The 21,933-nt window shown below is 46.6% G+C and overlaps 1 protein-coding gene and 1 long non-coding RNA gene across 4 annotated transcripts in view; one reads left to right on the top strand and one right to left on the bottom strand.

Moving 5' to 3' along the window:
• Positions 1-21,933, top strand: part of LOC116763962 — a 107,388-nt gene that overhangs the window by 5,797 nt on the left and 79,658 nt on the right. The gene's annotated exons all lie outside the window — the stretch shown is intronic.
• On the bottom strand, positions 3,206-12,647 carry SULT1C4 (sulfotransferase family 1C member 4). The gene is made up of 7 exons (XM_032652185.1): positions 12,469-12,647; positions 9,705-9,830; positions 8,885-8,982; positions 8,479-8,605; positions 8,167-8,261; positions 5,346-5,526; positions 3,206-4,491 (listed from the first exon to the last, which is right to left on the bottom strand). The coding sequence occupies exons 1-7, from the start codon at positions 12,620-12,622 to the stop codon at positions 4,376-4,378; spliced, it is 897 nt and encodes a 298-aa protein (XP_032508076.1). The 5' UTR covers positions 12,623-12,647; the 3' UTR covers positions 3,206-4,375.

The raw sequence follows: 21,933 nt of genomic DNA, 5'->3' as shown, positions 1-21,933 counted from the left end.
AGATTTGGTTGTTGTGTGCTGGATCTCCAGATGCAATTACTTTTCCCAAACAAATGACCTTGGCTTAGTATCCAAATTTTAACTCTTGGTGGGACTTCCCTGGAGGTCCAGTGGTTAAGGCTCTGTGCTCCCACTGCAGGGGGCACAGGTTCGATCCCTGGTCAGGGAAGTAAAATCGCATGCACATGGTGTGGCCAAAACAAACCAAATTTTCCTCTTTGTAAGCCTTACATCCCTTTATGAAAACTGAAAAAATCATGTTAAAATCTCAGAAGAAGTCCTATCCGTTAGATAATTATCTCTAATCCACTGAATTCTGCAGATATCTCAGTGCACCTTGTTTACAGCCCTTGAGGCCTTCTTGTTTCTATTTGCATGAAATAAAACCAGACACAGACACCTTTGTCAAGCTGAAGGAATTTATAAGAAATCGCACCTATAGTCTCATTTCTTTAACAACTGCATGTTTTAGGTCTGACCATTTCAGATTATCTATTATTATAGGATTGAATTTGAGTAGGGTTCAAAATAAGGGGACTGGTGTGTTTAGGTGGATTCACCTCTAATGTGTCAGAAGGACAGTGGCCTCATGAAGCTCTCCTGCTACTTTTTTTGTGTGTGTGTGGTATGCGGGCCTCTCACTGTTGTGGCCTCTCCCGTTGCGGAGCACAGGCTCCAGACACGCAGGCTCAGCGGCCATGGCTCACGGCACCAGCCGCTCCGCGGCATGTGGGATCTTCCCGGACCGGGGCACGAACCCATGTCGCCTGCATTGGCAGGCGGACTCTCAACCACTGCGGCACCAGGGAAGCCCCACTCTCCTGCTACTTCTGAATGTGGTGATTTTTAGCATCATCTGAAGACCCAGACACAGAGGAGGCACGTGATCCAGGCAAGGGTCTGTTAGGTAAAGTTTGGTCCCTTTCTGCCTATTTCCAGATAACTGGCAAAGAAACTAAGCATGGGTAATTCAAGCACAAGAGAAGGTTCCAGGCACCGTGGCAGGGTGGCTCTTCTGGGCTAGGACTGCAGGTCCAAAGCAGTGGTGCAGTAGGTTGTCTCCGAACTCCACTGGCCAATAGAGGGGGCAAGGAGGTCAGCCTGGCACTTGCCGTTGGCTCAGAGACTGAGGAGGACATCCTGCAGCTGGTGGTTAATTGGGTTGGGCTAGAACAGGAAAACATGGGGGCTACTGCTGTGTAGTGGTTCATTCAGTCCACACACATTAACAGAGCATCTTCTGTGCTCCAAGTATTCTGCTAGGCACTGGGTGGGGGAAGTACAACTGTAATTAAGACAGAAAAAGTCTCCCTGCTGAGCTAGTGGTAGAGACACACCGTAAGCAGGGAAACCATTAATTTAATAGATACACGAGTTATGTAGAAAATAAAGCAATGTTATATAACAGGGTCTGTTTTATTTTCATTTTAATTTAAAAAGTTATTTTATTTTCTAATTGTATATATTTAAGGTGTACATGATTTGATATGCATAAACATAGCAGAGTGATTACTACAGTCAGGTAATTAACACATCTCCACATACACTCACAATTTTTGTGTGTGCGGTGAGTATCTGAAATCTACTCTCTTCGCGATCTCCAGTATTCAGTCATATTAACTATAGTCGTCATGCTGTGCACCAGATCTCTAGACTTAGCCTACATAACCGCAACTTTGTGCCCTTTGACCAGTGTCTCCGAGTTTCCCCCTTCTCCAGCCCCTGGTAGCCACAGCTCTGCTCTCTGCCTCTACATATTTGACTTTTAAGCTTATTTCTAATTTTTAAAAAATTTGTGAATGACAGTTTATTATTTTCATTTAGACAATATTTCAGTGTAATAGTCTAAACATTTAACAATGTAATTATTTATTTTAAAAGCAATATGGACAAATTATTTATGTAAACCCATGGCTATAGACTTGAAAATACCCAGATTTTTTTCTTTTTCTTTTTTAAAAATTTTATTATTTTTTAAAAAATAAATTTATTTATTTATTATTTATTTTTGTCTGTGTTGGGTCTTCGTTTCTGCGCATGGGCTTTCTTTTTTTTTTTTTCTTTTTTTTTTTTTGTGGTACGCGGGCCTCTCACTGCTGTGGCCTCTCCCATCGAGGAGCACAGGCTCCGGACGCACAGGCTCAGCGGCCATGGCTCACGGGCCCAGCCGCTCCGCGGCATGTGGGATCTTCCCGGACCGGGGCACGAACCCGTGTCCCCTGCATCGGCAGGTGGATTCTCAACCACTGCGCCACCAGGGAAGCCCATGGACTTTCTTTAGTTGTGGCGAGCGGGGGCTACTCTTCCTTGCCGTGCGCGGGCTTCTCATTGTGGTGGCTTCTCTTGCTGCGGAGCATGGGCTCTAGGCACACGGGCTTCAGTAGTTCTGGCACATGGGCTTAGTTGCTTCATGGCATCTGGGGTCTTCCTGGACCAGGGCTCGAACCCGTGTTACCTGCATTGGCAGGCGGATTCTTAACCACTGCACCACCAGGGAAGCCCTATTTTTATTTTTTTAAATTGCAATTGACATACAATATTATATTAGTATTCAAGTGTTCAACATAGTGATTTCACATTTATATTCATTAAGGATTGATCACCACAATGTCAGGTAACCATCTGTTACCATATAAAATTATTGCAGTGCTATTGACTATATTCCCTATGCTGTATATTACATTCTGTACCTGTGAGTCAGTTTCTGTTTTGTTTTGTTTGTTTGTTTTGTTTTTTAGATTCCACATGTAAGTGTAATGATATGGTGTTTGTCTTTGATTATTTCACTTAGTGTAGAATCCTCTAGGTCCATCCATGTTGTCACAAATGACAAGGTTGCATTTTTTATGCCCGAGTAATATTCCATTGTGTATATGTACCACCTCTCATTTATCCATTCATCTATCAATGGACATTTAGGTTGTTTCCATGTCTTGGCTATTGTAAATGTGCTGCTGTGAACATTGGAGTGCGTGGATCTTTCCAAATTTTAAATAATTTAAATAGCTACATGCAGCTAGTAGCTAACACAGCACAGCTATAGATGATAGCTGTTCCAGGGACTACTTAGAATGTAAAAAGTTGGCTTTTTAGATTTCCTTAACTGATATAGTATTTCAGTTACTTATTTTTGAGCATATTGTTTGCCATTTGGTTTGCAGTGAAGTATCTAGCAATGTCCCTATCTTGGAGAAAAAATAAACAAATGAAAATGTAAATATGCACAAAAGAGACAATGTAGACATCCAAGAGATAGCATGATATACTTTAATCTTAATCACAGAAAAATTATGCTAAGTGTAAAGGACTGCAGAAGAGCAGCAACCCTTCAGGTTGCAGTATCTGTAGGAAGATGGGAGACCTGTGCTGGTTATTGGACTTGTTGTCTATGTTTTGGATGGGTAGGAAGGAAGGAAAGGAAACGTCAGGAGGAGGCGGGGTGAAAGTGAAACTATCGTCTGGGAACCTGTGAGATGCGCTTGGGCCCAGCGCGGGGACTCGTCGCTGAGGCAAGGAGGGTGACTGGCAGAATGAAATCCAGCTGGAAGGTGGTTTGGAAGGTCAGTCAACTGTGTCGTATGGTTGTAGCTGCCTTTGAATTGATGGCTAAAAAGCTTGGGATTTATCTTCTAGGCAGCAAATATTCAGAATCATTGAAGGATTCTGAGCTAAAGAGAAATATAATGAGTCTTGTTGTGGGAAAACAAGCTTGGCAGATGTATGATGAACAGAGAAATGAGTTAGGTAGCTTATAGGCAAGAGGGAGAGGCTTCTGAACCAGGGGGATGGCTGTAGAGATGAAACTTCCTGGAAGTAAAACCAACGGATGTTGCTGATGGACTAGAGCGAGATTGCAGAGGCGCTGGAGGGAGGGAGGTTAAGGTGGGAGGCCGGGATGGATTGCAGCACGGCTGGGCTGGGGGGGCGGGTCCCATTAAATGTAGAGGCTGCGGTGAGAGGCTGGGGTGGATGCTCTGGAGTGACTTAGAAACAGAGTCACCTGATGGTTACTTGGCTACCAAGAAATTGCTAGAAGTAACTGTTTACACATTTTAGTGCTGCATTTAAAAATTGGCTTGAACTTAATCTGTAAATTTTAGTGTGTTTTTGTGTGATGACCGAAGCATTTTTAATACGTTAACAAGCGCACGATCTGTGGAAAATTGACATGTGATGATAATTAGCAATGAGGCCATGGTTTTCACGCTGCCACCCTGCCCACCCTCCACCTTGCCCTGACCTCTGATAGCCCTGTCACTTTTTTTAGGGTGAACAAAAGCAAACACAAGGAGCACTAGTGTGACCACCTGAATCCAGTGTCACATGGTCGGGGTAATCAGCTTTCACACTGATGGACTCTGGTTCTTTTTCTTCCTTACAAGAATCGGATGTGGGAAATTAGAGTGGTGTCAGTCATCTTCCTCTTGTGATCTTCATCAAATCTCTCGTTCTGGGCCACAGTGAAGTGATTCTTCCAATCTCCCACGGCCCCTGAAACAGACGTGGGGTGGTGGGTGTCAGTACCGTGGGGTGATTTGGATTTCTCTGTTCTCCCGTTTCTGTGAGGATTTCTACTCCCCGACGGGGAGGGACAGAGTCGGACAAACATTTCTCTGGCTGGCCTGGCAGTGTCTCCTCCTGGAAGGGAGAGGAATCGCCTGTCTGGCTTGTGGGTCGGGAGGTGACACGGCCGCGTGAACAGCAGGTCTGAGGAGCTCTCTTGTCCTTCCGTCCTGCCCGTCGCAGCACGCTCGGTGCTTGTGCCTGTGGCTGGCGTCCTGCAGGTAGAAGGGCCTGCTTCTGGAAGGACTCAACGTGCGGTTTTGAAAAAGGGGGGAAGAAAAAGATTCCCCTCCAGCTCTCCATGTGCAATCCCTGTTCCCTTTCCCGGACTGCTTTTTCTACGTAGTACTTACTAGCAACTATTATCCTGAATTTCCGTGTGTTTTGGTCACTGCTCTGAACATTGCCCAGAACAGTGCCTGGTACATAGTAGCCACTCCAGTCAGTAAGTATTTTGGAGTGAATGGACCTCTCTGATAGCTTAGAGCCCTCCGGAAAGTGGATTCTTTTCTCCATCTGACTTAATTCTGTATATTTTCACCTTATCAGCCAGAACTCCAGAAGGAAGGTGAGGACAAAGGGTTGGACTTAGACACCAAACCTCACTCTCCAGTTGTGGCTGAACATTGATTTCATTTCATCTGTGGTTTCTTAAATTATTTTTTTCCCAGAACCATTTATTATTGATCTTATTTTTCTTATCTATAGAAAAGAAACTCCCCAAAGACTCTGAAATATTGGACAATTCCTTTAAGATTATGGTGAAAAGGAAACATAAAAACCTTTTCTCATGAATGGAGAAATAGAGTGGTTCATTAATGGAGCTGGAATCGACGTGTAGTTTGCCATCGGGTTCTGCTTCATGACGTCAAATGAACTGTAATGGACAATTTTATCCAGAACTTTATCATCTAGGCTCTTTCCAATAAATTCTGCCAGCTTCAGAATTTCATGCTTTGGGTTCTATGATCAGAGTCAAAAGAAAAGACTTGATATAAGATAATTTATATCAATAAATAATAGTTTCAAAAGACTGTTGGAATGAATTAATGCTAGTAATCAGTAACATGCCATGAATTAAAATTTTAAAAAATCGGGTCTCACAAGTGCTCAGCTTTTCAGATGTGACTCACTTTGATGTGGTGACTGTGTCAGCTGGAGTCATTACGCTCTTCTTGTTCTAACATGGAAGCGTCAACTGAGCATGTCGGTGAGACACTCACCACACAGTGACATGCAGTGCCTGGGGCGCGTGCCACGGAGGGATGTGTCCAGAATTAGGCCCACATGTCCTGCTCTAGCCCGTCCAGCTAAATGCCCCACGGGGACAGCCACTGGACTGATGCTGAGAGCAGGTGTTGCGGCAGTGTTGGGGACCTGGCCACAGAGGCCCATCTCCTGCTTCTCATGTGGACAGAAGAGGCCCCAGACTTTCCCAGTGGTGCCGGTGAGGGGGGCCCAAGAGGCCCTGTGGCAGTAGCTGCAGCGCCCAGCTGGTCGGGGTGTCTCTGAGACCCCATTGTCGCCACTGTTTTCTCCTCAGAGGGACGCAGCCCAGGGGCGCTGTGGTGTGGGAAGGCCCCTGTGTCCGGGAGGAGTGGTGCGTTGCCGGTGGGAGCGTTTATCCCCGCCACTGTGTCTCCTGCTTTAAAATGGGCTCCCGCTTTGAAGCTTGGATGTCAAAAGTGCTGAATTTAGTTGGCCTCACACAGACTAGGAATCAGCAAGAGTGCTGAGAACTGTGCGCTCTGAGTGACCACAGGCAGGTGACGGCCCAGAGCATGATGGCAGAAACATGTAAGAGGGCGCTGGGGACCCTGAGGTTAGACTGCCTATTTGGGTGAAGTCTCCTCCCGGCATTCATAATGCATTAGGATCTACCCCAGGGATCTATCCACCGTTCCCAGGGACACACCCTCCTTTGACACTGCTACGGCGATATGTGGGCAAGCGTCACCTGCATGGACTTTCCCTGGTCTTAGCCTAGTAGCATCTGATATCATGGCCCCTGTTTGTCACATCCAGTCATAAAAGAGCAGCCCTTCCTTATAACCCCTGCCATAATATTCCTTAGTTGAGCGTCTTTATCTGGAATCCTGTGATGAGACAACTCTCCGAACTGCAGCAGTGCATATGTGTATATGTGACCAGAGTCTCCTTTTGTATGCCCTCCTGTTGTTTAGTTTTTTGGTGCTCTCTTGTGGTGTCTCCTCACTTTTGTACCAAGTAAACACAAGGGAGAGAACTTTGTACTGATACCTGTATGGGTTGTCCTGCTAGCCCTGGAATCATGGTTCTGAGAATCCTAGAAATGTAATCCTACAAACTTACCTATTTAAAAAAACCATACAGAACAGATCAGTGTTTGCCAGAGGTGGGAGGTGAAGTGGGTGAAGGGGGTCAAAATGTTCAGAATTCCAGTTGTAAGATAAATAAGTCCTAGGATGTAGTGTACCTCATGGTGACTATAACTAATCACGCTGTACTGTATAATTAATAACATTGTATCGTACAGTATAACCACACTGTGCTGAGAATAGATCTTAAAAGTTCTCACCACAAGAAAGAAAATTTGTGTCACTGTGTGTGGTGACAGATGTTGATGATTATGGAGATAATTTCTCAGTACATACAAATATCAAATCATTATCCTGTACACCTGAAACGAATATAATGTTACTTGTCAGTTGTATCTCAATAAAAAACATAGAAAAGTGATGCTGTGTTTTTCACTCTTCAGATATTTTGTAGACACAACTGGATAAAGCCCAGTAGTGATGGAACCTGAGAGAAATGCAGCTAAACTAATGTGCAGAGGAATCCCCGATTAATCTTTTAAAACTGCACGTCTGACTTAGCAGGCCTGGCATGGGCTCTGAGAGGCCATGCAGCTGTCTGTGACGTACCTTTTGAGAACCAGGCTTTCAGTTATAACTTCTAGAACAGAGACTGTAATTCTGTATAGATCCCTGTATTCAGTGGAGTCACAGAAAGGACTGGGTAGATGACCATTTACAATGTACTCTCATGACACCACCTCATTTAGTCGTTATAACAGCTCTTGGAGTGCATATTACTATCTCCTTTCTGCATGTAAGGAAGCTAAATTCCTAGATGCTAAGCATCTTCACAAAGAAGAATTGCCAGTAGGCAGTAAAGCCAGAACTGGGATTCAGGAATTTTGACTCTAAACCATTAGTGTTTCCCACTGCGCCATAATTTCTTAAACTGTTTCTTGAAACTATGACGTTCCTCAAGTACTAATAAAAAAAACCCCCAAATATGCTAGATTTGTTTTCCCTTCTAAACGGAATTTAAACGTCTACATACAAGGAGAAAAAAAGGCATCCCTCATTTTGCCATCCTCTGCCTATAAGGAAAAGGTGTCCCAGAGCCCAGAGCTCCAGGAAGCTCAGGTGAGACTGTGTGATACAGAAACTCATGACGTCCCAGGTGTTCTCTGATGCGTGGACAGCTGCAGCCAGTGAAATGTAGCGTCTTCTGTGCCCTGTTTCAATCTGTGAGTCCCTGATGGGGTCCGCACGTCATGACTGAAATATTTTACGGTCAGAGGGGAACACGTGAGGCGGCCCTGCTCCTTACCCTCTTCATGTCCTCATAGAAGAGGTAGAGGATGCGGTGCTGGTCCTTGGCATCCCACCAACCCTTCACGTGCTCGTACCAGGAGCCCCAACACACTGCGGGACGGGATCAGAAATAGGGCAGTGAGTCGCAGAAACCCAGCTGACAAGCACCCACCTGGGAGGAGAATCCTGAAGAGAGGGAGAAGGTCACGCTGGTGATTCCCTCACCGTGAAGAAGGCAGAGGCCCTGCTGTTCTAAGGAAATGATGACTTCTCTGTAGAGTATTTGAGGATTTTGAGAAAGGATGGGAACAAAGCTGAGTTCTCTCACCGTCCCCAGCCAGAAAACTCTCAAAGTACTCTTCCCAGGTTCCTGGAGCAGGAAGCCCTTTATTCATCCTGTGGAAGTGGTAATAAGACACCATGCTGTCCTTGGGGTTTCTTGCTACATAGATTATCTGGGAGTAGAGGGAGGGAGGGAAGAAGCAAAACCAGGATTAGACCAACAGTTACGTTAGGGTGGGTATATTCCACACAGATGAATTTTTCCGATGCTGCATTCCTGTGATTTGGCTTTTGTGGGAGGTGGAAAGCATTCATATCAATTTGCATATGGATGATGTGACAAGGTGGACTCGTTTTTTTTTTAACAAACAAAGTGTTTTAAGAGGAAATGGATTGAGGACCAGTCTGAGGTCCTTCTAAGGGGTCAACTCTGAATTCCTTTGGCTCTTTACCTTACAGTTTTTCTCCAGGAAGGATGGTGGCAGCAAGTGGATGGGAAGGTGTGTCTTCAGGATCCGTGGTGAGGGCATTGCATTAGCTTGTTCCAAGCCTGTAAAATTAATTTTCAATGACTTCCCATTATTTTTCTCTATTTGCTTCAGAATCTTGCTGCTTTGTTATTACTACGTTAGGAACAGTTCCAGGCCGCCTGTAACTCTGTGGATCTCATCTGAGAGGATACTTGTAGCTCACGAATGGGTTTTTTGGGCTAGAGCAGTAGTTTTTGTTTTTGTTTTCGTTTTGCAGTACGCAGGCCTCTCACTGTTGTGGCCTCTCCCACTGCGGAGCACAGGCTCCGGACGCGCAGGCCCAGCGGCCATGGCTCACAGGCCCAGCCGCTCCGTGGCATGTGGGATCCTCCCAGACCAGGGCACGAACCCGTGTCCCCTGCATCGGCAGGCGGACTCCCAACCACTGCGCCACCAGGGAAGCCCGGCTAGAGCAGTTTTTAAGCATAACAATAAACCAAATAAAGAAGAACCTAAAAAATTCAAACCCTTCCACTATAAAATTATCTTACGTAGGCTCATCCTTGTGGAGTGAAGTTAATTTCTAATTGGAGAATCAAAACTTAACTTACTTTTGCATAAACAGTAACTTGATTAGGAAATGTCTGGAGTTAGAACGATGGCCAGACGGTGAGAAAGATAGTCACGGAGTCCATCGATGGTTGTTTGAATGCCTAGAATTCTGAGAGGGCTACTGGATAGTAAAAATCCCTCCCTGGTGGGTGTCTAGGCCCGGGGTCAGGTGCAGCTGTGCCGTACTCACCAGATTCCATGCCCGGGATTTTCCACTCGATGAAGGGGAATCGCTCGTGAGTAGGTGCCCGCTGGCTTCTGTCAATATCACCCTCGTTTTGTATCAAGTCCACGATCTCCTGCGTCCAGGTTGTTCCTTATTCCCCAGGAAGATGAGGAAGCACAGGCTTTAACTACTGCAGTTCTTAGAATGTGACCAAACACTTGTTAGAGCAGCTGTGTGAACTTTAAAGCCAGCTTTATAATGGAATTCAGAAACCATCCTTCTTTGTTTGTATCTTGTGTTATCATAATATGGTATGATATGGATTTTTATACAAAGACTCCAATTTGGAGTGGACATTAGATTCATAAGTATATAGCTCTTTTTTTATTCTGTACAACCATTAATTAGGATTGTTATGCTATTGAGTTAGCGGCATAGTTCCTTAGAAAGGCAGAGCGAGAGTCCTCACCAGCCTGTGACGTGGAGAGTCATCACGGTGTGGTTTTCACACTCTGTTTCCCAAGTGCGTAGCATGGGCTTGCTACGCAGGAGGAGGCTCTTGTTATATGTTGGCCGAATGAATGAATGATTAGGGCTTAGTCTCCATTTTTACACTTTCCTTTATTTTACCTGAAAGGCTAAAAAGTGCATTCCCTAGGCTCCTTTGCTGCCGAGATTCTAAATGTCCTGAGATCTGATTTACATTCTGGGATTTGAGGGAAGGAGGCAGAGGTCTGATTGATAGAAGATGTGCAGAGGCCACTCTGCATTTTGCTGCCTGGAACCTCGACCCAGAGGCTGTGCCCTCACTGCCCCCGAGAAGGGCCTCTGTCTCCCAGCTCCGGTCAGCTCCTGTGGGCCGCCCCGTCCTGACGAGCGTGGGGCTGCCACCTGACCTTCGGCCTTGGCTGAAGACTACTGACCAGACACCTGACTGAGTCCGTGGCAGGAGGAGGCTGGGAGACTGAGCTCTGAGTCCTGGGTCTGGGCTGATCAACTCTGGTTACGAGACCCTTCCTCATGCTCCCAATTCAGCACTTCTAGGTCTACCAGGGGACACAGCTTAGAAAACAAGAGAGCAGCTGCAGTTTATATCCTCGATCAGTTAGCTTCTAATATTTTCTGACACCAACTCTTTCATTACAGGATCCAGGACCAATATTTCTTTAGCTATTGACTCAAAGGAAGTTCAAGTGTACTCGTTTTGTGTGTTTATTCTGAATTGACAGCCACGGGCTAACGCTGGGGCAGACTCCAGTGCGACTGGAGGTTCAGTCCCCTAGCAGTCAGCGGTTCTGCAGTGTGTTTATCTCACCTCAGTCACAGAGCACTTACTATTCTGCTAAAAAGTTAGGTGTGAACCATTCCATGATCTGATTGTTTCCTCCCTCTGGTCAGTAGAGCCTTTACTAGTGCACAGGTTTTGAGTGATTGACTAAGTATTACCTTAGCTGACAAGTGCTTCACCTTTTGCACGTGTTGTTTGCGTTGTACGGTCCTGCTTGCCCCTAACCCATGAAAACCCTAAATGAACCAAATCTTAATGCTCACACATGGCAGGTGGAGAAAAGATGAATGATTAAGCATTGTACTGAAATTATGGTAATAAATTAAGAGTTGTGGGTGAAAGTAAGGCAGTGAGATGTGATCCCCACCAGTGGGTGCTTTCAGAAATTCACATTTAGAAAATTTTAATTCTGAAGAGACTCGTGATAGTAAGATCAGAAAATCAGGGCCGATATGAAACCGATGGACGGGTGAGTCTAAGGCCCCATCTACCTGTAGAGCCTTTTGTCAGATTGTTACAGATAAAGGCAAAGGGGGTGGGGCGTGTGTGCACGTGTGTGTGTGTGCACGTGTGTGTGAGCATGTAGGAGAAGTTATTGACATGGAGCTTGACTTTGCAGAGAGCAGATGGCAGTGCAATTGGGGTATGAGTTGAATACTGTATTTTTGGTCTAACTGTAGATATACACAAATAACTGCAGAGAACTCTTTCTCTCTGTTCACCCCCGCATTTTTATGATGCAGTGGCTGAGCTCAAGTTTGTCTTGTTTCTTCAGTGACTTTGTTAAACAGACTATTGAAATAAGAAAGTAGGTTCACAACTTACCACCAGGGGAGTGTGGAAATTAAGAGAGTATTTCTGGGACCCTGAGCTGGGAGACTTACAAGCTCAGCATTGCAGAGCCCAAGCCCCTCCTCTTCCCTAGATCAGGCAGGGGTGCCCTGTCTGGCTCTCCTATATGGGCCTGTGCTGGGAACAAGTAAGGCAGCAAGTCTGGCCCCTTTGTTTTGGGCTGTTTGATTCACTCTCTTTCAGGGAAGTAAAAAAACAGGTACATCACAGAAAGAATTAAATTCTTAAGATGTGTAGGTCATTTTAATATTTTTTGTGTGGTTTCAGTTACTACCTGTGATTTGTCTTGGCAGTATCACTCTGCCCAGTAAACAGCTTTCCACTCAAATCCAGGTCGGTTTCTTTATTTCATTATTATTATTATTATTTTTTGTTGCGGTACGCGGGCCTCTCACTGTTGTGGCCTCTCCCGTTGCGGGGCACAGGCTCCGGACGCGCAGGCTCAGCGGCCATGGCTCACGGGCCCAGCCGCTCCGCGGCATGTGGGATCTTCCCGGACCGGGGCACGAACCCGTGTCCCCTGCATCGGCAGGCGGACTCTCAACCACTGCGCCACCAGGGAAACCCTCTTTATTTCATTATTGATGCATCTTTCCCACTTCTCTTCCTAACCCTCCTCTGCGTCTCCCCCCAATCCCTCCCGCCTACCTGCTTTTGGGTAGGTGGAAATGAGCAGATCATCAGGCCTGGCTTGGAAGTTCCAGATCTGATCCCAGGTGTCACAGGTGGGCGTGGGCTGCAGAATCCCCTCCACGTAGTCCACAGCCAGGCGCTCCGTGCCGTCATATTTTAAATCCTCCATTTTGTTCAAAGCCAAGAGTGTTGGATATCAGATTTCTGCTCCAGGAAAGTGTTACTCTCAGTCAGCTCAGAGCTGCGTTCTTGGCAGCGTACAGACAGGGCAGAGCTCAGACCTCAGGTCCTGCCTTGGGCTGGCAGTCGAGCGGGGAGCCAGCCCATCCAGGGAGCTGGGACTCTTGTTTAGGGCTTTGCACACAGCGCAAAGTCCTCAACAGCCTCAGCGGGGCTCTGATGTTAGCCGCCGAGCCCTTGGCTCCTGGCTGCCATTCAGGGTCCTGTGCGCATTCAGCCCTGCTCTTCTGTACCGTTAGCAAGAGTCAGTGCCACCTCACTTGTAGTTCTCCTCTGTGTCCACAAAATAATTCACAGATCTCCATTAATTGTTTCTTCTGGGAATTTTAAGCTAATTAAGAAGTTGCAGGGAATCTGCCCGCGGGATTACAGGTTGCAACGCAGAATGCCTACACCGAAAGGCTGGAGGGAAGTTTCTGTGCTGCTAACAATGACAGCCTAGATTGAACCTCCCAGCACAGATGGCCGAAGGGGTCAGCGTTGTTATTTTTAAGAGTAAAGTAAACGAGGCTCTAATAGCGAAGGTTCCCTTCCTGTTGTAGGCTGTTAAGTGTCCGTATCAGTTGGTGTCTGTTCAGCTAATAAAACATGTTTGTCTTACCTGAAGCCAAGTGGATGCAAAAACTTGGGAGCTACAGAACACACACCCTCTGGCTTCTTCCTTCCTGGAGTTCACCTCCCAGCCTCGTGCCACATCCCCTGTAAGCCCCTTGTTTTCCTAAAAGCCTTGGTGCTTATTTATCCTCCTTGTGCCTTTCCTTGGAATCATTCCTGGCTGCAGCGGAGTTTTTTTTCCCTCCTATTTCCACCACAACCCTTCTCGGCTGACCACCTCGAAAACAAGACCAGACCTGCCCAGGTCTCCTGTTTCTCCTTGTGATATAATCGAGAACATGTCTGGTCTTTGTCTCCGGTTCCCGATGCCGAGTTTCAAAAGCCCTTTTAAGTCCCTGAGTGATTGGAGCCTTTGGTTGTTCACCGTGAGTCCCTTTAGACCACACCTGAGTTGGTGCCAAGGAGGTGACACCTGCTGGGCCCATAGACAGTTCCAGTGGAGGGGCCGCCACGGCAGACGATCGAGCATGTGATCACAGGGTTGGGCCTTTCCATCCCATCCCCGCTCCAGGGAGAGGAGAGGGTCTTGGAGAGTGGGGTCAGCCGTGTGACCAGTGACATGAGAACCCACGAACCCCGGACCCCGAGGCTCTGTGCAGCTTCCCGGCCGGTGAGCGCAGTGAGGGGCCGGGCCAGGCGGGTGCTGTGCCCAGGCTCCACGAGGACAGGGGGATAGGGCATGGCAGCTCTGCTCCCTCTGTCCCAGACCTTGCTCCCAGCACCTCTTCCATTTGGTTGTTGTGATCTGAATCCTCTATGATGAAACTGTAATTGTAGGTGTAGCGCTTTCAGTGAGTCCTGAAAGCACCATTATGGATGCTGTGGAGGTCATGGGGACCCTCCACACTTAGAGCTGGTTGGTCAGAAGCACAGATGGTCCCCACGACTCATGGGTGCATCTGGGGGGTGTGGGTCTTGGGAAGGACTTTGCCCTTGACCTCTGGGTCTGCGCTAACCCCTGGTGGTCAGTGTCAGTATGGAAGCCAGTTGACAGAGAACCACCCTGAGACGCCTCTCCCGCCCCAGCTGCCCCAGATGCTATTCCTGCCAGCAGGAGTCTCCCATCTTGCTTAAACCACTTCCCACCCAGACCTTCACAGCACCCCACGAGGGCCTCCACGTGGCGCCCCTGCGGTACCTGGGAGCCCAGGGTGTGCACACTGCCCGCTCTGCAGCCCTGATGCCCCCCGTGTCCCCTCTCTTGTGTCCCCGTGCCTCCCGCAGGCACAGGCTCCCGCCGCCGTGGCTGTCCTTCATTTCCCGGCTTCACCCTCTGGCTCAGGCTCACCTGCGTCTGAACCTTCAGATCTTCTTTAACGTCCTCCCTAAACAGCCCCTCTCTGGAGAGCCTGTCCCTGAACTTGGGTGCCTCCCCTTTCATTGCTGGTGGCCCTGTCCTGTCCTTTGGAGCAGCCGTCTGCACTCAGCCCCGTGTCCTTCCCTGTCCGCTGCAGCACGGAAACTGGGCTCTGCCCGTGTCCTCACCGCAGCCGGCCCTGTGGCTGGCGCCTGTGTCCTCTGCAGAAGGGAAGAGGGAAACGAACTGGAGAACCGAGGGAGTGCGGTCTGGGAGCCACCACCGTGCCGGGGTTAGGCGAGCTGGGGCTGAGGCTGGGGGTCTGAGACAGAAGGCAGACACCGGACGCCTGCCCTGACCCCTGCACCAGCTCCCGGCAGCCAAGGGCTGTGGACGGGGTGCTGACCCTCTGTGCCCCTGCACCCCGACTTTCCTCTGAAAATGGGGGTCATGACAGCCTCTGCCTATGGAGTTGTGTGAATGAAAGTGTGTTTACCGCTCAGCAACCTTATCTGTGAATAATGAGCCATGACTATGGGCCCCTCTTCCCATGTGACCTCAGGGGGATGCCTGGGTTCTCCCTGCCCCTCAGCCTCCCTGTCGGCTGTTGGGAGATGGATGGACGCTTGGGACCAAGGCTGCCAGGTGGAATTCCTGGCCCTCACATGCATTTTAAAAGACTTAGGAAAATTATCTGTGGCTTTTCAGAGAAATTTCTTTCTATGGTCTTTATAGTTCTGTGTGCCAGCAGAGTAGAGAGCTGGGGAGCTTAGCAACATCTTGGCAGTTTTGTTTAGTCCCTTGTGTGCTGGGGATGGAGGGCTGGGAGACAGGGAGAAAATGCCCCCCGTCCCCGAAGAGGACTGGCTGAGGTTGAAATAGACCTGGGGATAGTTGTAGATTTCAAATAACCTGAAAAATTTTCATGAGTGCACGGATGGTTCCTATTCTTGTTTAATATTTTTCTCCAATAATATCAATACTTTCTCACAAGTTCAGGAAGATTAAATAAAGTGTTGTACTTAGTTATTATAAAATTCACGTGGTGCTAAGTCTCCATCTGCTAAGCATTGCTTTGGAATTCCAAATCTCTGGGGTTGGATTGAAGCTGCCCCGTGTAGACTTTCTAGTCACTCAATCCCTTCTGAGCCGTTTTAGCCTCACGGGATTAATGTAAGAATTGAGGCGTGTAAGTCATTCTGTGGTGTTGGCACACGGTAGGCACCAGAGGTAAAATCACTGCCCTTTCTCTCCTAAGTCTTCCTGGTTCCTCTTTCCCACTGTTTTCCTCCAGGCGTGGGGAGGAGACCCCCTCCTGCCCTCTCTGGATGTCCCAGGTGCAAACCAGGGGCTTGTCTAGGCCTCACATGTGATCCCTTTGAAAAAATTACAAAGGGGCTTTCTAACCTGCTTTTCTTAGGAAAAGTCAGAATGCAGGTCATTTTTCTTAAACAGGTTCTTGTTTGTATGTTTTTACAGAAGGAGCAGGTCTAAAACATATTTTGGTTCAGCAAACTGTTTTAAAAGACAACTATTGGGAAGTGGGCTAAGCTTGTACTGAATAAAATTGAACTGAAATTGTCTTTATTCCTTGAATCAGTCTTTCGCTTATTGGGCTTTTTATAAATTCCTCAATTGTTATCCAATCCTTGAGACCAAGTCAGGAGGAAAGAGGAGGAACAGGGCCATGGTCAGTATGACCGGAACCACATCCAGACTGTGTGGGACCAGGGCTCGTCTGGGGTCACGCACAGCCCATCCCACCTTCTGATTCGGTGGCCTTGTGGCCACACTGCTGCAGGGCTCGGCTCTAGGAGCTGAGGAGGGAGAAAACCAAAGTCAGAGGAAGTGTATTAGTTAGTACTTGCCGCTTCAATCAACTGCAGAGATTGGGTTGGTTCTGAACTCGTAGTGAAGTGAAGGAAGGATGCACGAAACCTTCAATCTCAGATCATCCCTTAAAACAAAACCCCAAGAATCTTTACATTCTCGGAAGAATAAAAAGCTGGTCAAAATGCAGAACATCCAGTTATATTTGAATTTCAGGTAAACGACAAATGAATTTTTAGAATGAGCCTGTCCCATGCAATATTTGAGACATATTTATACTTACAAAAATCATCTGTTGTTCTGTATTTTATCTGGAAACTCTGTGTGGGCGGGAGGTTGCTAGCTCAGTCTAACTTCAAAGCAGCAAAGCTCCGGAGGCTTATTGAGTGGGATTAGAAACACAGGGAAGCGGAAAGCCCTTTGGACTCTCGTGGCTCCCCACTGGCTCATGCGGAGATGTGTGCTGTCTGCACTTTCCAGTTATTTGCGTCCTTGCAGCTTGCTGCTCGGGGCTGGACATCTGTCAGCTTGTTTTGTGGCAATGGTACCGCTTACCATCAGTATACCATTCAGTATACAATACTGAATGTGAGTGTAAAACATCTAGACAGACTTTAAATTTGTAGACCAGCCTAGGAAAGCCTTCTGTGCTCTTGCAAGGAAAGGAATGCTAAGATAAGTTGCTAATATCACTACTCTTGCTAATGAAAATATTAATCTCATGCTAAAAATATTGTTTCCTTAATTTTTTTATCAGAGCTAAGCAACAGAATCAATGAAATTTGTTCTACTATTTTCAGTTTTCCCACTAGTTACAAGAACAGAATCCCTCAGTATCCTGGGGATTGGTTCCAGGACCCCCGCAGATACCACAATCCACGGAAGCTCAGGTGCCTTATGTAAAACGGCACAGTACAGTCGGCCCTCTGTACCCAGGGTTTCTGCACCTGCGGACTTAACCAGCTGTTGAACGTGTACGTACAGGCACACATCCTTTTATTGTGCTTCGCTTTATTGTACTTTGCAGATATTACATTTTTTACAGATTGAAGGTTTGTGGCAGCTCTGCAATGAGCAAGTCTATCAGCTCCATTTTCCCAACGGCATTTGCTCACTTCTCTGCATCAGGTTTTGGTAATTCTCGCAATATTTCAATCTTTTTCATTATTATTATATTTGTCATGGTGATCACAGATCACCATAACAGATGTTGCTCTTGAAAAGGTTTTGGGGGGCCATTAACTGCACCCATATAAGACGGTGAGCTTAATCAGTAATGCTGTGTGCGTTCAAAGTCCACCGACTGCTATTCCCCCATCTCTCTCTCTCTCCTCAGGCCCTTCCCTGTTCCCTGACACGCAGCAATATTGAAGTTAGGCCAGTTAATAACCCTACAATGGCTCTAAGTGTTCAAGTGAAAGGAAGACTCACACGTCTCTCACTTTAAAGCAAAAGCTAGAAAAAATTAAGCTTAGTGAGGAAGGCATGTCGAAAGCCGAGACAGGCTGAAAGCTGGGGTTCTTGCACCAGTCAGCCAAGTTGTGAGTGCAAAGGAAAAGTTCTTCAAGGAAATTAAAAGTGCTGCTTCAGTGAACACAGGAATGATAAGAATGGAAAATAGCCTTCTTGCTGATTGCAGAAAGTCTCGGTGTCTGACAGAAGATGAAACCATCCACAACGTTCCCTTAAGCCAAAGTCTAATCCAGAGCAAGGCCCTGACTCTTCAGTTCTTGAAGGCTGAGAGACGTGAGGAAGCTGCAGGAGAAAAGTCTGAAGCCAGCGAGGTCGGTTCATGAGGTTTCAGGAAAGCAGCTGCCTCCGTAACATAAAAGAGCGAGAGGAAGCAGCAAGTGCTGGTGTAGAAGCTGCAGCAAGTTATCCAGAAGATCCAGCTAAGAGAATTCATGAAGCTACACTGAACAACAGATTTTCAATGCAGATGAAACAGCCTCCTATTGGAAGATGCCATCTAGGAGTTTCACAGCTAAAGAAGTCAATGCCTGGGGCTTCCCTGGTGGCTCAGTGGTTGACAGTCCGCCTGCCAATGCAGGGGACACAGGTTCGTGCCCCGGTCCGGGAAGATTCCACATGCCATGGAGCGGCTGGGCCCGTGAGCCATGGCCGCTGAGCCTGCGCGTCCGGAGCCTGTGCTCCGTGACGGGAGAGGCCGCAACAGTGAGAGGCCCGCGTACCGCAAAAAAAAAAAAAAAAAAAGATGTCTTCATGCTGCTGTGTATAAATCTGTTGCTTCTAGTTAATTGCTTTCTGATAGCAAGGTATGCGTCCACCACATTTTACTGATTTACCCTCCCTGCCCGGCAGTGGGCACCCAGGTAGCCTTCAACTCTCAGCACAGGGACGCCTGGAGGAACAGGGGTGTGAGCATCCCCTATACCTGCTCCCTTATGGGGCTGCATACCCATTTACTTGGGCTCTGTACCTACAGCTGGAATTTGTGGGTCGAAGAGTGTTTGTTTACTCATTTTGACATGTTGCTGGGTTGCTCTCCTGTCCATCGTCACCAGCAGGACATTATCTGGCTTTCCAACCTTTGCTTCTGTAACAGATATGAAATGACAGCCCATGGTTTTCCTTTGCAGTTATTCTTATTTACTAATGATTTTGAGCATCTCTTCAAATATTTGGTCATTTTTTGTATTTTCTCTTCTGAAAATTGCCTTCCTCAAGGTCCCCTTTGCCCATTTTTCTATTTGGGTTTTATCTTTTTCTTACCAATTTGAGAGTTTCTTGTATATTCTGAATATTGGTCCTCTGTGGTTTTAGACATCGCAAATAACTTTTGTCATTCAGTTTTCTTTTTATTCGCCTTTTTTATGGTGCTCTTTGATGAACAGAAATTAAAAGTTTTGATGTCTCAAATTCATTAAGTATTTTTGCCTTTTGTTTCGTACTTTTGAAGTTTTGTTGAAAAAAATCCCTTTGCTCTTAGGTCTCAGAGGTCTTTGTGAATTTTATTCTTATAATTTCACGTTTCACGTTTAGTCTTCAGTGCACGAGAGTCCACCTTCGAATGAGACCCAGAAATCTCTCAAGACCCCTTGGAATGTCTCCACTTTCTGGATCTCAGGAAACCTCTGAAATACGTATCCGTGAGGTTTTACAAGTAAATTACAGGCAAACCTCAGAGATACTGTGGGTTTGGGTCCAGACCACATAATACAGTAAATATTGTGATAAAGTGAGTCACACGAGTGTTTTGGTTTCCCAGTGCACATAAAAGTTGTGTTTACACCATACTGTAGTCTATTAAGTGTGCAATAACAGTATGTCTAAAAAGCAGTGTACATCTTAATTAAAAATGCTTTATTGCTAAAAAATGCTAACCATCATCTGAGCCTTCAGTGAGTCGTGGTAGTAACATCAAAGGTCACTGATCACAAATCACCCTAAAAATGTAATAATAATGGAAAAGTTGGAAATATTGCGAGAATTACCAAAGTGTGACACAGAGACACAAAGTGAGCAAATGCTGTGAGTAAAAATGGCGCCGATAGACTTGCTTGACCCAGGGTTGTCACGAGCCTTCAGTTTGTAAAAACTGCAATGTCTGTGGAGCACAGTGAAACAAGGTCTGCCTGTACGAATAGGACAGCCTTGGACTTTGGTACTGGGGAGGAGGGATGCTGACTGTGTTGGCCACGGCGGGAGTGCTTCATGGCCAGGACGCGGGCGGTCACCAGACACCCGCTCTCCCCAGTGTCTTTGGGGTTCCTCCCACATGCTTTGTTTCTCTGCTCCACAACCCTGATGCACCTTTCAGTTTATTTTAGTGTGTATCACAGTTTCCTTGATGGTACAGCTTGCTGTGGTCCTACCAGGCTGCACTTTTCTTGGGGGAAGTAACCCTATTTTTATCATCTTTCGATGCCCTCCACTCCCCAGCATGAATAAGGCACTCAGTACAAGTCTGTTATCAAATGAATGGAGTGGGAATTTTTGACGAATAAGATTGAAATAAATGTTTTAATTCAAAGAAAATTATAACAGAAGGTAGAAAGAGCATATATAGAAGGAACAGAAATGAAAATGTGTGTGATATTATATATTACATGTTGATATATTGAAATTCACCTAAAGACTGAAATTCTGCAGAGAGAGAAGGAAAATGAAACACCTTAATGCTGCGTAACTGAAGTCACACTGGGTTCATCCAAAAGGCAGATCAGAAAAAAAAAAAAAAAAAAAAAACAAAAGGCAGATCAGGCTGAAACGTCCAGGTCGTGGTTTAAAAACCCTGACATCACATCACACGAGCCATTCGTGGTTTTTGGAAACAGGTTTCTCTTCTGCTTCGCAGAGGCTGCTCTTTAAAGGTCCATGCAGAAGGACAGAGAAGTATCAGCCATGTTTTTGTCATAATTTTCATTAAACTTCTTGGTCTGAGCTTCAGTGAACTGATTTCTCCACTCTCCAGTGACTTCTAGAAAGAGTGGTGGATAGCACATTCAGGGACGTTTTCACAAACTTTAACGCGTGTAGATAATCCCTTTCCCCTCGGTACTTAAATGCCTGACACAGACACTGGCTGGGTGTCCTCCTGATATTGAGTGAGATGTGAGGGTACAGGGGTGATCACCGCACTTCACAGGTAAGGCATTTGTGAATAGCCTTTTTCTGAGACACTTGGGTGGGAGGAGATCTAGATGTGGTTTATCTAATTCTTGGTGTCACGCCCTGCAGCCCTCTGATCATCCAGGACTTCCTGAACCCTCAGTTCATTTCACTTTCTACTTAAGGTAACTGGACCCGGTTTTCTCCTCCTCTCCTTAGAGGTCTCTGGAGGGCTGCATCCTCAGAGCATCCTCTGTCCTCCGTCTGTATCTCTAGTTCAGGCCACATTCCTAGTTAAACACAGCTGAGAATCCTCCTTTCCAGCCTGAATTATCATTGTGTTAATGTGAATTGAATTAAAGCAATAGAACATGAAGGAATGGTAAGGTTCGTTAGCTTTATTTTATGCTTATGCAATAGAGTATTCACATTTTTCCAGCTTCAACAACTGAAAATGGCCACAGACCCCACAGAGAGCTGTTTCTGTTCTGATTTCTCCACGCTCTCTGCTTCACGTAGGCTCTTTGAGCTCTGTGTAGTATTACTTTCATGTGTGAAGTGTAAATCTGCGTAATTCTCTAGGGGTAATAAATTATATGGTTATATAACTTATCAGTTAGCGTACAAGAAATTAGATGACAGGTGACATCAGCAAAATGGTGGAGTAGGAGATATGAGCCTTCATCCCCCACCAAAAAAAATCCCAGCCATCCACGAACAAAAATAGTCCTGGGAAGGGCTTCAAGAGTCTAATTAAGGACCTAAAGCAACACAGTGGAGCCCAAACAGGAGGATAACCACACAGAGAGGATTGCTGGGGGGACTGGCACAGCAGAGCTGTCTGGAGGTGGCTGGGCTCAGAGAAGGGGGCTACCAGTGTCAGACACACAGCGGAGCCACCGTGCCCCCAGGGCCTGCTCTGCAGG

The sequence above is a fragment of the Phocoena sinus genome, chromosome 13, assembly GCF_008692025.1.
Source record: "Phocoena sinus isolate mPhoSin1 chromosome 13, mPhoSin1.pri, whole genome shotgun sequence".
Classification (NCBI taxonomy): domain Eukaryota; kingdom Metazoa; phylum Chordata; class Mammalia; order Artiodactyla; family Phocoenidae; genus Phocoena; species Phocoena sinus.
This window is presented reverse-complemented; position numbering and strand designations above follow the sequence as displayed.